This window comes from Dendrobates tinctorius, unplaced genomic scaffold (genome assembly GCF_039654945.1).
Source record: "Dendrobates tinctorius isolate UK_male_01 unplaced genomic scaffold, ASM3965494v1 ptg000057l, whole genome shotgun sequence".
Taxonomy (NCBI): domain Eukaryota; kingdom Metazoa; phylum Chordata; class Amphibia; order Anura; family Dendrobatidae; genus Dendrobates; species Dendrobates tinctorius.
The window spans coordinates 8,657,956-8,672,452 of record NW_027361725.1 but is presented as its reverse complement, the minus strand read 5'-3'; the positions used below and the strand labels follow the sequence as shown (position 1 = coordinate 8,672,452).

General features: G+C 48.9%; 2 protein-coding genes across 7 annotated transcripts in view; one reads left to right on the top strand and one right to left on the bottom strand.

Annotated features, from left to right (window-relative positions):
• Nucleotides 1-2,681, top strand: part of LOC141091942 (kelch domain-containing protein 1-like) — a 77,091-nt gene extending 74,410 nt beyond the window's left edge. For all 5 annotated transcript variants that reach the window (XM_073577744.1, XM_073577745.1, XM_073577743.1 and 2 more), the window contains 2 exons: nucleotides 1,699-1,751; nucleotides 2,322-2,681. In XM_073577744.1, the coding sequence (XP_073433845.1) occupies nucleotides 1,699-1,751; nucleotides 2,322-2,445 (177 nt within the window). In that variant the 3' untranslated portion in view covers nucleotides 2,446-2,681. The remainder of the gene's footprint in view (nucleotides 1-1,698; nucleotides 1,752-2,321) is intronic.
• Nucleotides 2,676-14,497, bottom strand: part of NEMF (nuclear export mediator factor) — a 103,646-nt gene continuing 91,824 nt past the window's right edge. For both annotated transcript variants that reach the window (XM_073577740.1, XM_073577741.1), the window contains 2 exons: nucleotides 10,101-10,180; nucleotides 2,676-3,560 (listed from right to left, as the gene is read on the bottom strand). In XM_073577740.1, coding sequence (XP_073433841.1) covers nucleotides 3,483-3,560; nucleotides 10,101-10,180 — 158 coding nt within the window. In that variant the 3' untranslated portion in view covers nucleotides 2,676-3,482. The remainder of the gene's footprint in view (nucleotides 3,561-10,100; nucleotides 10,181-14,497) is intronic.

The window sequence follows — 14,497 nt, the reverse complement described above, 5'->3', positions numbered from 1 at the left end:
CTTTCAGAAGTCCTTAGCCTCCTGTTCTCAAGTTAGAACTTTCCTTCAAGGAGTGGCACATGCGACTCCCCCGTACCGGACTCCCATGGACCCCTGGGACCTAAATCTTGTTCTGGAGGCTCTGAGGGGGTTCTCCCTTTGAGCCTCTCCAAGAGGTCTCCCTGTCCATTCTGTCCTGGAAAGTGGCACTTCTTGTGGCCATCACCTCCATTAAGCACGGCTCTTTCCCGTCGCCCCCCCCCCCTTTCTTGGTTCTTTCTTTGTGGCGGCCTTCTTTCCTTCCCAAGGTGGTGTCCACCTTGCACTTAAATGAGGATATTGTCCTCCCTTCCTTTTTTCCTGCTCCAGCTCATTCTCTGGAGCGTTCACTGAACAGGCTAGACCTGGTTAGGGCGGTGAAGATCTATCTGGCTAGGACCGCCCCGTTTAGGAAGACAGACATCCTCTTCGTTATTCCAGATGGTGCGCCCAGGCTATGATTACTCGCTGGATCACAACTGCAATTTTGGAGGCTTACCGGGTTAAGAACAGAGTGCCTCCCCTTGGAATTAAGGCTCACTATACCCGGGCAGTGGGAGCCTCCTGGGCGGTACACCATGGGGCATCCACTCTACAACTTTGCAAAGCGGCAACCTGGTCTTCCATCCATACGTTTGCCAAATTTTATAAGGTCCACACCTACGCTTCGGCAGATGCCAGCCTAGGCAGAAGGATCTTGCAGGCGGCAGTGGTGAGTTCAACGACCAGAATGGAGTTTTCTGCTGTTTACATCCCCAGGGACTGCTTTGGGACGTCCCATGGTTCCTGTGTCCCCCAATGAAGCGATAGAGAAAACAGGATTTTTGGTTGCTTACCGTAAAATCTGTTTCTTGGCACCTTCATTGGGGACACAGCACCCTCACACATGTCTAACAACTCTTGTTCTTTCTCCTGTGTGCTATTGTTACAGTTTGAGTTGTCTGCTTGTTCGTTTCTCTCTTGTTGCTTTTCCTACTGCTTTCTCACTAAGTGATTAGCTCGGGGTGTACTCTGCAGAGGAGAAGCTAATTTTTTTATGTGCATAGTGGCAGCAGCATACACCCATGGTTCCTGTGTCCCCCATTGATGGCTCAGAGAAACAGATTTTACGGTAAGCAACCAAAAATCCTGTTTTTGTGCTAAAGCTATTAAGGGATTGATCTCACTACTTAAGTTCTGGGAGACCTCCATAGCCTCGTGTAATGATAGATGGGAGAGATGAGAGAAACTTTTTTTCTGTGGTGGACAGGAAGGATGTCCTTGAATTGACAGGGAAGATCCCAATGATTTCTGGTGCACAGAATATACAGGGACCCCCCCCCCAAAGCTTTATGTAAGAGGGGCCTTAGGGTGTGTGCAGACGCTGCGGAATCCGCTGCGGATTAATCCGCACGGATTTTGCAAAAACAGCAGATAAACCGCAGGTCAAAAGACCTGCAGATTATCTGTGGTTTTCCCTTTGTTGGAACATGGGATGGGGGTGGTTTGATTTTCACTGGGGAAAACGCGCATGTCTGTAACATGTATGATGGTGTTTTTAGATACTGTTAACCTTGTAAACCTTTACCAATGTTTAAATAAACCTAGAAAATTGACTGTATACAGGACAGCACCAGTGGCGTTGTCAGTTGAAACTTTCCAGGATTCAGATCTCATATCTATATTTTTCTCCCGTTGCAGGCTCATAGTAATGCCGTTCTAGTGTTCTCTGTACAACCAAGGTCGCTACTTCGGTAAGTCCCCGTTTAGTTTATGGGGTGACCAGTCTACTCTAACACTGGGCATGGAGGAGACAGGTGCCAAGGCAATGAACAGTCCAGTGCTCAGTACTCCTGGGTATTCGTCCTGTTCACACTGCAATGGCTGGTCTCCACTCCTGATCTCATAGTGGGCAGCAAAGTACACTTGCTGACATAAAGCTTCATAATTTAAATTGTAGCATTGAAAACTACAACACATCCCACACAAAAAAAAAACCTGCTTAACACTCACTGTGGGTCCAACCACGGGATCCCCACGTGCTTTGCTCAGCTGTGTCTTGAGGAGGTCGCGCATGCTCCGGACCGCTCAGAAATGCAACATGCGAGTGGCCAAGTAATGGAACATCACTAATGTTGGCATATGTTTCTGTGGAAAAATGCCACAATTCCCAGAACAACCTCAGAACCAACAGCCTTCTGGGCAAATAAGAGGCTGACTGGGGTGGGAGACCTGGAGGCTTTCTGGGCTTTATGGTCCATATTTGGACTTGTGAATTCTTCTAGGTGTAATCTATTAATCTCACATCTATTTTCCTTCCCCAGACTTTCCCTAGAGACTGTGATTTCTCTTAAAGACATCCTGTCCGACTCGCTGGATTGTCTCCCTAAGCACTTACTCCACGACGTGCACCAAAGAGTTGCAAGTGTGAACACATGTGGGTCCTGAATGCAGACCCTGCTGTTTATAAGTGATACTGGTTGTGTTTTTAGGATTTTTTTCCTAGATCTTATTTTAGTGTAAATATGTTTAATACTTGTGGAGAATTCATGTTCTTGTTCATTCAGCCTTAAGGGGGCGCCAGTCACTCCTACTGTAATGTACAATTTGCCACCTTTTAATTTTGTACTCCAATTAAAATGAGCCACTTCTGCAAATTGAAATAAAGAACCATGGAATTAAAATCTTAGTTTTATTTCTTAACATTATTTGAAAGGAGGAATAGGTTTCCAACATTAAAATCACAGAAATATTACATTGTAATTACATTTATTACAATACTTTTCAAGCAGACGGATGTGAGGCAGACGTGACAATATTGGGGTGGGATTGTCTTCTTATTATCTAGAGATTCACGGGCAGCAGTGTCCAAACCGGACAGAACTTAACAGTTCTATCTGAGGCGGTTGTGTTCAGGAGTGACTGACATCTACAATACCTTACCATAGTGCAGGTCTCATATCCTGAACCAACAGCATCAGATGTGGATAAATTTCAGGCCACAAGACTCAGCATTCGGCTGGTAATTAGGGCATACAAGACTCCAGCTGTTGTGCAATATGATGAGCACAACCCGGACCGCCGGCGACAGCAGTAACCGCTGGCTATAGGATAGGAGCCATAATGCCTCTTACCAGACTAAGTCTGCGGCTTTTTTCATTCTTCAGCTTTACATGACCCACACGATATCAGACGAGACCGGCTAATCACTAGAAGAGCCGAGTATGTCATCTGGTAACAGGCAATTCTCATGGCTCCTGTCCTACAGCTACAGATTATTCCCGTTACTGATGGCCCAGGTTTTGCACCAACTCTCTAGTTTTCACTCCTGATTTAACAACAAGCCATGTTTTCAGGATTTGCATTATGGTGGAAACGTGGACTGGTGAGAATCTGACCCCAAAAAAGTCTACTTTTCCAACCTCACCCAAAATCAATAGGTGCAAATCAGCTATAGCTCCAAATGTACAAGTATGTAGAAAAGATTATTTCTTCTTTGCATGTATCAGATTCGGTGCAGACACTTTCACTTTCCCCGGCATGTTTCTCGATAGGTCAGTGTCCTGTGGTAAAAAGACGGATATGGTCATTATACAGCAGCTACAGACATGGATAATTTACTTTGCTATAAAATTGGCCATTGTCTGTGGGCACGTGAGAAAGGGGGGCTCACAATGTTCTATATTTTATGCCAGGAAACAAAATACAGCAACTTGTGTATTAGTGGGAGGGTTGGTCTCAGTCTGCGTGATTTACTATGTGATGCTGGAAAGTGGTAGAAATTCTAGTATCTGTATATTCCGGCTCATGACTAGAGTTCATCTTTCAGGCTGTAAGTCAGAAACAGTTTAAAAGTCCTCCAGAGTTTAATACAAGGCTGTTGTATAAAACATCAGTCCTGATAGTGTTTAGCCATATTTACTAACTCAAACCAGGACCAGTGCCACTTCTGCTCTCAGGCCTAGTCTGGTAGTGCAGCTGATTCCTATAGATGTGACTGAAGCTGAACTAGACAGGGGAGCTGCTGGTAACCTCCATTTACGCACAACTTTTTTCTGACCCATGTTATGTTTATTAAAATGCATTGATAATGGTAATAAAAGCATTTACTGTCTCCGGGGGCTGTGCGTCACTAATCCAATTTTAATAACTATCTCCTATTTAATGAATAACCAAATGTCCATCACTTTATTGGGCCCATTTTCTGATTTAACATTCAACATAAAAGGTTAAGTTGGGTGAATGGATCAAAACTTAAAAGGGTTGGGCTGGGACTGCAACTGACCACAGATTCACTGGTGACTTATCACTGGAGCTCCCAGATCAGAACGAAGGTTTGAATAATGGAAAAATCCAGAGATCATTAACTCACAATGTTGGTGGAAACCTTGTAGCATAGAAGCCACATGCAGATCAGTTTGCGAGTGGGGATGGCTTTCTTCCAAGGACACTTCCTGCCTGATTTGTATATGAGAGCTATGCTACATTTCTCCTACGCCTCATTGGGGGACACAGAAAGTGGGTGTTATGCTGCTTGCCACTAGGAGGACATTAAGTAAACCAGAAAAAAAGTTAGCTCCTCCCCTGCAGTATACACCCTCTCGCTGGCTGGGAATTCCCCAGTTCTTGCTTAGTGTCTACAGGAAGCACTTGGGTCTGGCTTCAGACCCCACCGGTTTTGTTTTATTTTATTTTTGATTTTTCTGTAAATTTTTATTTAATTAACAGAGTGAGGGGCGATGGTTCCTTTCTACAGTCCGCTCTCCCCCGAACCAACAACAGGCAAGCACGTGGAGTATACCTCCCCGTACACTTTCCTGCGATGACTGGGGCTGATTCTTCTGGCTATGGTTCCTTTACGGTCCTGGTACCCCTCACGGATACGGGGGCGAGCGCACGGAACACACGGAGAAGATTTGACCAGCGCTTTCGGATGCCCTGAATCAGCCCCATAGCTCTCCGTCCCCCTGCCCATAGGGTGGACCGATTGAGCAAATACCCCTGTAACAACCTCTCCAGCTCTGCTACATCGCCCGGGAGCTTTTTCACCTCAGAATCTGAGATGGGATGAAGCCTGCAGGCTCCTGGACAGCACAGACGGCGTGAGCACCGGATTGGAGGTATGGGGTTGGGTCCTGGCCACAAATATTCCTCCCAGGGACACAGCAGCAGGACCGCAGGTAAGCTGCATCTGCTCTCAGAAAAAAGCTTAACACCTTTGCTGCACATTCCCTGCAGCTGCAGCCCAGGCTCTGCTTGTAACTCTTTCACAGGCACTATGTCTCAGTCTAAGGAAGCAAAAAGGGGGCTAATAAGAAGCGCACTGCATTCTTTACCACTGGTACCTCTTGCAAGACTGCCTTGCCCAGTACCCAGACTAATCCGCTATGCATGGATTGCGATCCGGCTTGTGCTAAAACGCCATCCGCCGCCACTGCAAGGTGCTCCCCCTGCGTTTAGTCCCTCTGTGGGCCGTGTCCTTGCCACGGTCGGTGGAGTCACTGACCAAGGCTATAGACTCCTTCGAGAATCCTCTTTAAGTCAGTACGCGTCTTTACCGCCCAAGGAGGGCTTTGGCGACGGCCGAACCGTCCGCCTGCAGGGACCGTGCTCGTTTAAGGTCTCTAGAAAGCGGACCAGTGACGCATCCTCTAGTCACACTCGCGATTAAGCATCTGCGAGTTCTGTCTCTCGCTCTCCCTTTCCTAATGTTCGCAGAGAACATATCTCTGAATTCGAGTCTGACACGTCAGTCCCTCAGAATTCCCCAAATGTCCATGAATCGCTTGATTCTCTGACAGTCAACAAGTTTCTGACGTTGGATGAGGAGAATATTCCCGCTCCGGAACACATTATCTCCTTTAAGAAGACTAAACGTGTATGCAGGGTATTTGCCAGCCATCTGGACTTGAAGGACATTGTCTAGAAACGTAGGAACCAACCACATACGCGGTTCACAGGGCAAAAGCCTAACGAGGCTGAATACCCCTTTACTCCATATCTGCTGAAAGATTGGTTAGTCCCCCTCGGTGGATTCTGTATTGTCCCTTGCTCCTAAAACGCTTTGATCCGTTTCTGAGCGCTCTTCAGTCAGAAACCCCTCCGATCGTCAAATTGGCTACCTCGCCAGTTCAGTTTTTGGAGCTTCAGCAACGACATTTTTCACGTCTTTCGCGGCGACTTGAGTGGCTAAGGCATGGCCACTTAGGCAGAAGTCTTAATTACTGCCTTCCAAGCAGATAATTCAAGCAGGGGATTTTGCAGTAGATGCCTCTTTAGATGCCACTAATTGCGCTACTAAGGCAACCGCTAATGCAGTCTCCATCAGAAGAGCCCTATTGCTATGCGACTGGCAGGCAGATTCTACCTCCAAGAGATTAAAGACTTCTCTGCCGTAGCAAACTGGTCGCCTGTTTGGACAAGAAACTTGACCCGCTCATTGCTGACACTTCCGGGGGATAAGAGTAAGTTTCTCCCCCAACAAGGGGCTGCCCGGCCATTTTCAGAATCAACAGCTGACTTGTTTTTCAACCTTTTTCGCAACAGCTCCAGCTGGTCCTCCACAACCTTCTCTTCCGGGTCAGGTCGGTCCCCGCGTGGAGACAGGTGTTTCCCAGGTCTCTCACAGACCTAACCGCTCTTGGAAACTCAGGCAAACAGCATCTGGATCTAAGGAAGCAGATCCCATAGATCCTCTACTCAATGACTTGCTGTGGTATCCGGCAGACACCGACAAAGTAGGCTGCCGTCTGCTGTCATTCAGAATGGTTCAGCGGTTATTTAAACCTTTCTTTGTGGTTCCAAAGAAGGAAGGAACGATGCGGTCCATACTGGACCTCAAGCTGTTAAATTAGTTTGTCAAAGTACGGCGATTCCGAATGGAATTCCTCCGGTCGGTGTCGCCTCCATGCAAAGGGGAGAGCCCCTATCATCCAGCAGTTCCTGCGTTTTGCAATTCAAGAAGAACTCTTCTAGTTTGTTGCCTTGCCCTTCGCTCTCGCCACCGCCCCCAGGGTCTATACCAAGGCCATGGTGGCTGTTATGGCCATTCTCCACGCTTGGGGAGAGGTGGTACTGCCGTATCTGAACGACCTGCTAATCAAGGGTCCATCTCTTCCAGCCTGCGAGAAATCCGTGGATATCACAGTAAATACACTTTCTCGCCTGGGTCGGAAGATAAATTTCGAAAAGTCTTCCCCAACACCGGTCCGGCAGATTTCTCTTTTGGGAATGGTCTTGGACACTTCCCGCGGGTTGGTCATTCTCCCTCCAGAGAAGGCTCGAGCTTTGTAACAGGCAGTGTGGACTCTTTCCCGTCCGGTCTCTCATTCTATTCGTTTCAGCATGAGAGTTCTCGGAAAGGTGGTGGCAGCAATGGAAGCAGTGCCATTCGCACAATTCCATCTCCGCCCTTTGCACCAAGCCTTGCTGTTGACTTGGGACAAGAACCCGTCTTCCCTGGAGCGTCGGTGCCTTCTGTCCCTGCGGATCAGACAAGCCCTCAAGTGGTGGACAGTGAAATCCTCCCTAAGTCAAGGGAGGTCTTTCCTCCTAGTATGATGGTTGGTGGTGACCACCGACGCAAGTCTTCTGGGGTGCGGTGTTTCGTCACCACACGGCACAGGGTCGTTGGTCAAATCGGGAGTCACGTCTCCCCATCAACTTCTTGGAGATACGAGCGATCAAATTAGCCCTACTGAGTTTCCACCATCTCCTCTCAGGTCTCCCCATCCGGATCCAATCCGACAACTCCACAGCTATAGCGTATATCAACCATCAGGGGGTTACTCGGAGCAGGATGGTCATGCACAAAGTGAGTCACATCCTCCATTGGGCCTAGACCAACCGTTCACCCATCTCAGCGATCCTCATCCCGGACATAGAAAATTGGGCGGCAGACTTTCTCAGTCGCCAAGCCCTTTCCTTGGGAGAGTGGTCTCTTCATCCGGAAGGCTTTCAGCAGATTTGCCGTCGTTGGGGCATTCCGGATGTGGATCTCAAGGCTAAACAACAAGATTCCTCGATTCGTTGCCCGATCGTGCAATCCATACGCCATCGGAGCAGACGCCCTAGTTCTGCTGTGGCACCAGTTCCGGCTCCCGTACATCTTTCCCCCTCTCCCCTTGCTCCCGAGGGTCATCAAGAAGATCAGAGCAGAGGAAGTATCAGTGATCCTAGTTGCGCCAGATTGGCTGGGCATGGTACGCAGAACTACTACAACTAGTCGCCGACATCCCTTGGCGACTTCCAGATCGCATGGATCTACTCTCTCAGGGTCCGGTTTCCAACCGGAACTCCGGGCCCTGTCTTTGACGGCGTGGCCGTTGAATTCTGGATTATAGCACAGGCTGGGTTTTCTCACGACGTGATTTCCACCATGATTAGTGCTAGGAAGTTCTTGTCCATGCACATTTATCACCGCACCTGGAAAAAGCTTTCCATGGTGCAAGGATCATGGTCGATCCCCTCTAGTGTTTTCCATTCCTGCCATATTGGCATTCCTACAGTCAGGATTAAAATCAGGCCTCGAGCTTAGCTCCCTCAACGGCCAAATTTCAGCCTTGTCAGTGCTATTCCAAAGCAAAATTGCCACCAAACTTCAGGTCAAGACATTCATTCAGGGAGTTTCTCATGTAGCGCCTCCCTATAAAGGGCCATTCGAATCATGGGACTTTAACTTGGTTCTCGGGGCCTTACAGGAGGCTCCTTTTGAACCGTTGCAGGACGTACCACTAACTGTTCTCTCTTGGAAAGTGGTCTTTCTAGTGGCAAGTACGTCAATCAGACGAGTTTCGGAATTGGCGGCCCTGTCCTGCCGTCATCAATTCCTGAATTTTCATCAGCACAAGGCAGTTCTCAGGACGTCCCCGTCCTTCCTGCCCAAAGTCGTATCCTCATTCCATCTCTATGAGGAAATTGTTTTGCCCTCCTTTTGTCCGGCACCGGTCCATCGCATTGAGAAGGCCCTCCACACCCTGGATGTGGTTAGGGCTCTGAGATTGTACATCTCGCGGACAGCTCCCTTCCGCAAGTCAGATGCCCTGTTCATACTTCCAGAGGGGCATAGGAAGGGTCTAGCCGCTTCAAAAAAAAACATGCTAGCCAGGTGGATTTTCTTGGCTATTCAGGAATCCTTCCGTGTCCGGGACACACCTGTCCCAGCAAGGATTAAGGCGCATTCTATCCGCTCAGTGGGTGCCTCTCAGGCCATTCGGCACCAGGTGTCGGCAGAACATGTCTTCAATGCTGCGACTTAGTCTAGCCTACATACCTTTACAAAACATTACCAAATTCATTCTCAGGCCTGTCCGCAAGGCTGTGACTTGGTCCAGCCTGCATACCTTTACAAACATTGCCTAACTTCATTCTCAGGCCTCTGCGGATGCAGCTCTTAGCAGACGCATCTGCAATCGGCAGTACCACAGTGTTGAGTCAGTGGTACATGGGGTATTAGCAGTTGTATGTTCCCCACCCAGAGACTGCTTTAGGACGTCCCACTATCTGTGTCCCCCAATGAGGCGTAGGAGAAATAGGGATTTTTGTGTACTCACGGTAAAATCCTTTCCTCCGAGCCAATCATTGGGGGGGGGGGGGGGGGGGGACAGCATCCACCCTGTTTGGCCTATTGGCTCACTGTGGCATTTTTAGGTTTTGACAGAATTATGATTGTTGTCATTCGTTTAATGCTCCTACTGCTTTTTCACCGAACTGGGGAATTCTCAGCCAGCGAGAGGGTGTATACTGCAGGGGAGGAATTAACTTTTTTCTGTGTTACTTAGTGTCCTCCTAGTGGCAAGCAGCATAACACCCACTGTCTGTCTCCCCCAATGATTGGCTCGGAGAAAAGGATTTTGCGGTGAGTACACAAAAATCCCTATTTCTCATGTTCAACACATCAGCTCCAACATGTTCTCCATGAATGTATGCGCACAGATAAAATATGCATTCCTTCTAATCCCTTCTGATTCTTTTGGGGATCCATCAATATGTACATAGTGCACGGCTTATTATATTGTGGATATTGATGTGTGGTGCTGCTCTGTGTCCGTGGAAGAGGCGTAAGTTAATAAAGGAGCTACAGCCGCTACATTGTAGGTTTGTACCTTAACACTTCGCAGTAAATCCTTCTCTCGGCTAGAGGTTTCCTTGGAATGCATGAAACTGTTCAGGGCGGTTTTAGCAGCTGTGGGGGAAAAAAAAAAAGTCAAAGCCTTTGCCACAGAAAATGGCAAAAACTTCTGCTGCAGTATAGTCCAAGTACCACTATGTAATGACGCTGCCCTCTATGCTTTCTGTACCCGGTTATTAAAAGATGGAACTGAAGCAACATCACAACCTATTCCCAAATATATACATTGCCTTGCAAAAGTATTCATCCCCCCTGGAACATTTCAACCTTTTCCCCCACATATCATGCTTCAAACAAAGATACCAAATGTAAATTTTTGGTGAAGAATCAACAACAAGTGGGACACAATTGTGAAGTTGAACGAAATGTATTGGTTATTTTAAATTTTTGTGGAAATTCAAAAACTGAAAAGTGGGGCGTGCAATATTATTCGGCCCCTTTACTTTCAGTGCAGCAAACTCACTCCAGAAGTTCATTGTGGATCTCTGAATGATCCAATGTTGTCCAAAATGACTAATGATGATAAATATAATCCACCTGTGTGTAATCAAGTCTCCGTATAAATGCACCTGCTCTGTGATAGTCTCAGGGTTCTGTTTGAAGCACAGAGAGCATCATGAAGACCAAGGAACACACCAGGCAGGTCCGTGATACTGTTGTGGAGAAGTTTAAAGCCTGATTTGGATACAAAATGATTTCCAAAACTTTAAACATCCCAAGGAGCACTGTGCAATCAATCATATTGAAATGGAAGGAGTATCATACCACTGCAAATCTACCAAGACCCGGCCATCCCTCTAAACTTTCATCTCAATCAAGGAGAAGACTGATCAGAGATGCAGCCAAGAGGCCCATGATCACTCTGGATGAACTGCAGAGATCTACAACTGAGGTGGAACAGTCTGTCCACAGGACAATAATCATTCTTACACTGCACAAATCTGGCCTTTATGGAAGAGTGGCAAGAAGAAAACAGGATTTTTGGGTTGCTTATCGTAAAATCTGTTTCTCGGAGCCTTCATTGGGGGACACAGAGACCATGGGTGTATGCTGCTGCCACTAGGAGGCTGACACTATGTACAAAAAAAAAAAAAGGTTAGCTCCTCCTCCGCAGTATACACCCCACCAACCGGCACTAATTTCCTCAGTTAGTGAGAAATGAGTAGGAGAAGAAACAAAACAGAATGAAAACAGAACAGACAACTCAACCATAACCAACAAACAAAAGAACAGGAGTTGCAGAACATGGGAGGGTGCTGTGTCCCCCAATGAAGGCTCCGAGAAACAGATTTTACGGTAAGCAACCCAAAAATCCTGTTTTCTCTATCGCTTCATTGGGGGACACAGAGACCATGGGACGTCCCAAAGCAGTCCCTGGGGAGGGAGAAGCAAACTTCCATTAGGTCTGAGGACTCACCACCGCCGCCTGCAGGATCCTTCAGCCTAGGCTGGCGTCCGCCGACGCGTAGGTGTGGACCTTGTAAAATTTGGCAAACGTGGATCGAAGACCAGGTTGCCGCTTTGCAGAGCTCTGTGGCGCACCGCCCAGGAGGCACCCACTGCCCGGGTAGAGTGAGCTCTAATTCCAGGAGGGGGCACTCGATGCTGGACCCAGTAGGCCTCCAAAATTGCCGATCTGATCCAGCGAGCAATGGTAGCCTTGGAAGCCGGCTGACCTTTCTGCGCACCATCTGGAATGATGAAAAGAGAGTCTTTCTTCCTCAAGGGAGACGTCCTAGCCAGGTAAACTTTCATCGCCCTGACCAGGTCTAGCTTATTCAAGGAGCGCTCTAGAGGGTGGATTGGACCCGGACAAAAGGACGGAAGAACAATGTCCTCATTTAGGTGGAAAATGGACACCACCTTAGGAAGGAAGGCGGGGGCCGCAGGACCACCTTGTCCTGATGGAGCACCAAGAAAGGGGGGCGACAAGAAAGGGCCGCCAATTCCGACATGCCGGATGGAGGTGATGGCCACTAGAAAGGCTACTTTCCAGGAGAGAAGGGATAGGGAGACTTCCCTGAGAGGTTCAAAGGGTGACCGTTGAAGAGTCTCCAGAACCAGATTGAGATCCCATGGATCCACGGGAGCACGGTACGGAGGTGCCGTATGAGCCACTCCCTGAAGAAAGCTTTTGACCTGCGGACGGGAGGCCAACGTCTTCTGAAAAAGAATGGAAAGCGCCGAGACTTGACCCTTCAGAGAGCTGAGGGCAAGGCCCGCCTGGAGGAACGCCAGGATAGAAGGGAGAGAAAAGGACATGGGCGGAACGTCATTGGCCTCGCACAAAGCGAAATAGGCCTTCCAAGTACGATAATAAATTCTGGAAGACGATGGTTTTCTGGCCCGGATCATGGTGTAAATAACCCGATCTGAAAAACCTGACCGTTTCAGAACCGCGATCTCAACAGCCACGCCGTTAAACTGAGCGGCAGAGAATTGGGATGGCAGATTGGACCTTGAGACAGCAGATCTGTTCTGTCTGGAAGCTTCCAGGGGGCGTCCATGAGAAGGTTGACAATGTCCGCAAACCAAGCTCTTCTGGGCCAATCCGGAGCAATGAGGATGACTGGCACCCCTTCCGCCTTGATTTTCTTCAACAGCTTGGGAAGAAGAGGAAGAGGAGGGAACAGATAGGGGAGCTTGAACTGAGACCAGGGAATGGTCTGAGCATCGGCGCCCACTGCGAGAGGATCTCGGGCCCTGGATACGAACTGTGGGACCTTCCTGTTCAGGCGAGACGCCAGCAGGTCCACGTCCTGAGTCCCTCAACGACAGCAAAGCTGATGAAAGACGTCCGGATGTAAGGACCACTCTCCCGCCGCGAGACCCGCGTGGCTGAGAAAATCTGTGGCCCAGTTGTCCACACTGGGAATGTGCACTGCGGATATCGCTGGGACCGATACCTCTGCCCTGTGGAGAATCTTGGACACTTCCGCTAGAGCCGAGGTGCTCAGTGTCCCCCCTTGGTGGTTGACATATGCCACTGCTGTGGCATTGTCTGTCTGAATCCAGACGGGCAGACCCCTGAGAAGTCTTTCCCAGTGAGAGACAGATAAATCGCCCATATCTCGAGGACGTTGATCGGCAGAGTTGTCTCCTGAGTCGACCACCGACCCTGAACAGTCTGATTTCGAAACACCTCTCCCCAGCCGAGAAGGCTGGCGTCCGTTGTCACAATTTGCCAGTGAATCGGAAGGAATGACCGGCCCAGGGAAATGAGAGGTGACGTCAGCCACCAATTGAGGGACTGTTTGACCCGTGACGAGAGGCGAATTGGACGATCCAGGGAGAGAACGGACCTGTTCCACCGAGACAGGATGGCCTGTTGAAGCGGTCTCGTGTGAAATTGAGCAAAGGGAATCGCTTCGGTCGTCGCCACCTTCTTTCCCAAGACTTTCATGGCTGAATGGAAGGATGGAAGCTTCGGGCTCTGCAGCAATCGTACATCTCGCCGCAGAGAGATCAACTTCTCTTCCGGGAGAAAGACCCTCGATCGACGGGTGTCGAACAATAAGCCTAGAAACACAAGACGTTGAGTCGGAACAAGGCAGGACTTTCTCTTGTTCACCCGAAACTGGACAGGGTGTCGAGAACGATGGTAAGGCTTTGGAGAGTCTGGTGAAAAGACAGAGCTTTGATTAGAATGTCGTCGAGGTAAGGAAAGAGTAAGAGACCTCTGATCCTCAACAGGGCCATCAACGCCGCCATGATCTTTGTAAACACTCTGGGCGCGGTGGCGAGACCGAACGGCAGGGCGACAAACTGGTAGCGGTCCTGATGAATCGCAAAACGCAGGAATTTCTGATGCCCGTGAAAGATGGGGACATGCAGATAGGCATCTTGAATGTATATTGAGCACATGAATTCCTGCGCCTCCATGGAAGCGATTACTGAGCAAAGGGACTCCATCCTGAAATGCCGCAGACGGACCCTCTTGTTCAGCAGTTTGAGGTCCAGAATGGGCCGAACCGCGCCGCCTTTTTTCGGCACTACAAACAGGTTTGAGTAAAACCCTGTGAATTGTTCTGTTTCGGGAACGGGCACAATTACCCCAGAACTGAGAAGAGAGTTGACGGATGCAAAGAAACACGGAACTAAGGCGGGGTCTTTTGGAGGTCGGGACTCGAAGAAGCGATCCCGGGGCCGAGAAACGAACTCTATTTTGTATCCTGAGGATACAACTTCCCTGACCCAAGCGTCTTCCACCGAGGCAAGCCAGACGTCTCTGAAGAAAAGGAGTCGGCCGCCCAGTTGGAAAGGCGCCTCGGGACTTCGCAGATAGTCATGCCAATGTGGACCTTCCAGTTCTGGACCTGGAGGATCTGCCCTGGGGGAGTGAGATCGCCAGGATGGAGTGGGCAAAAAAGA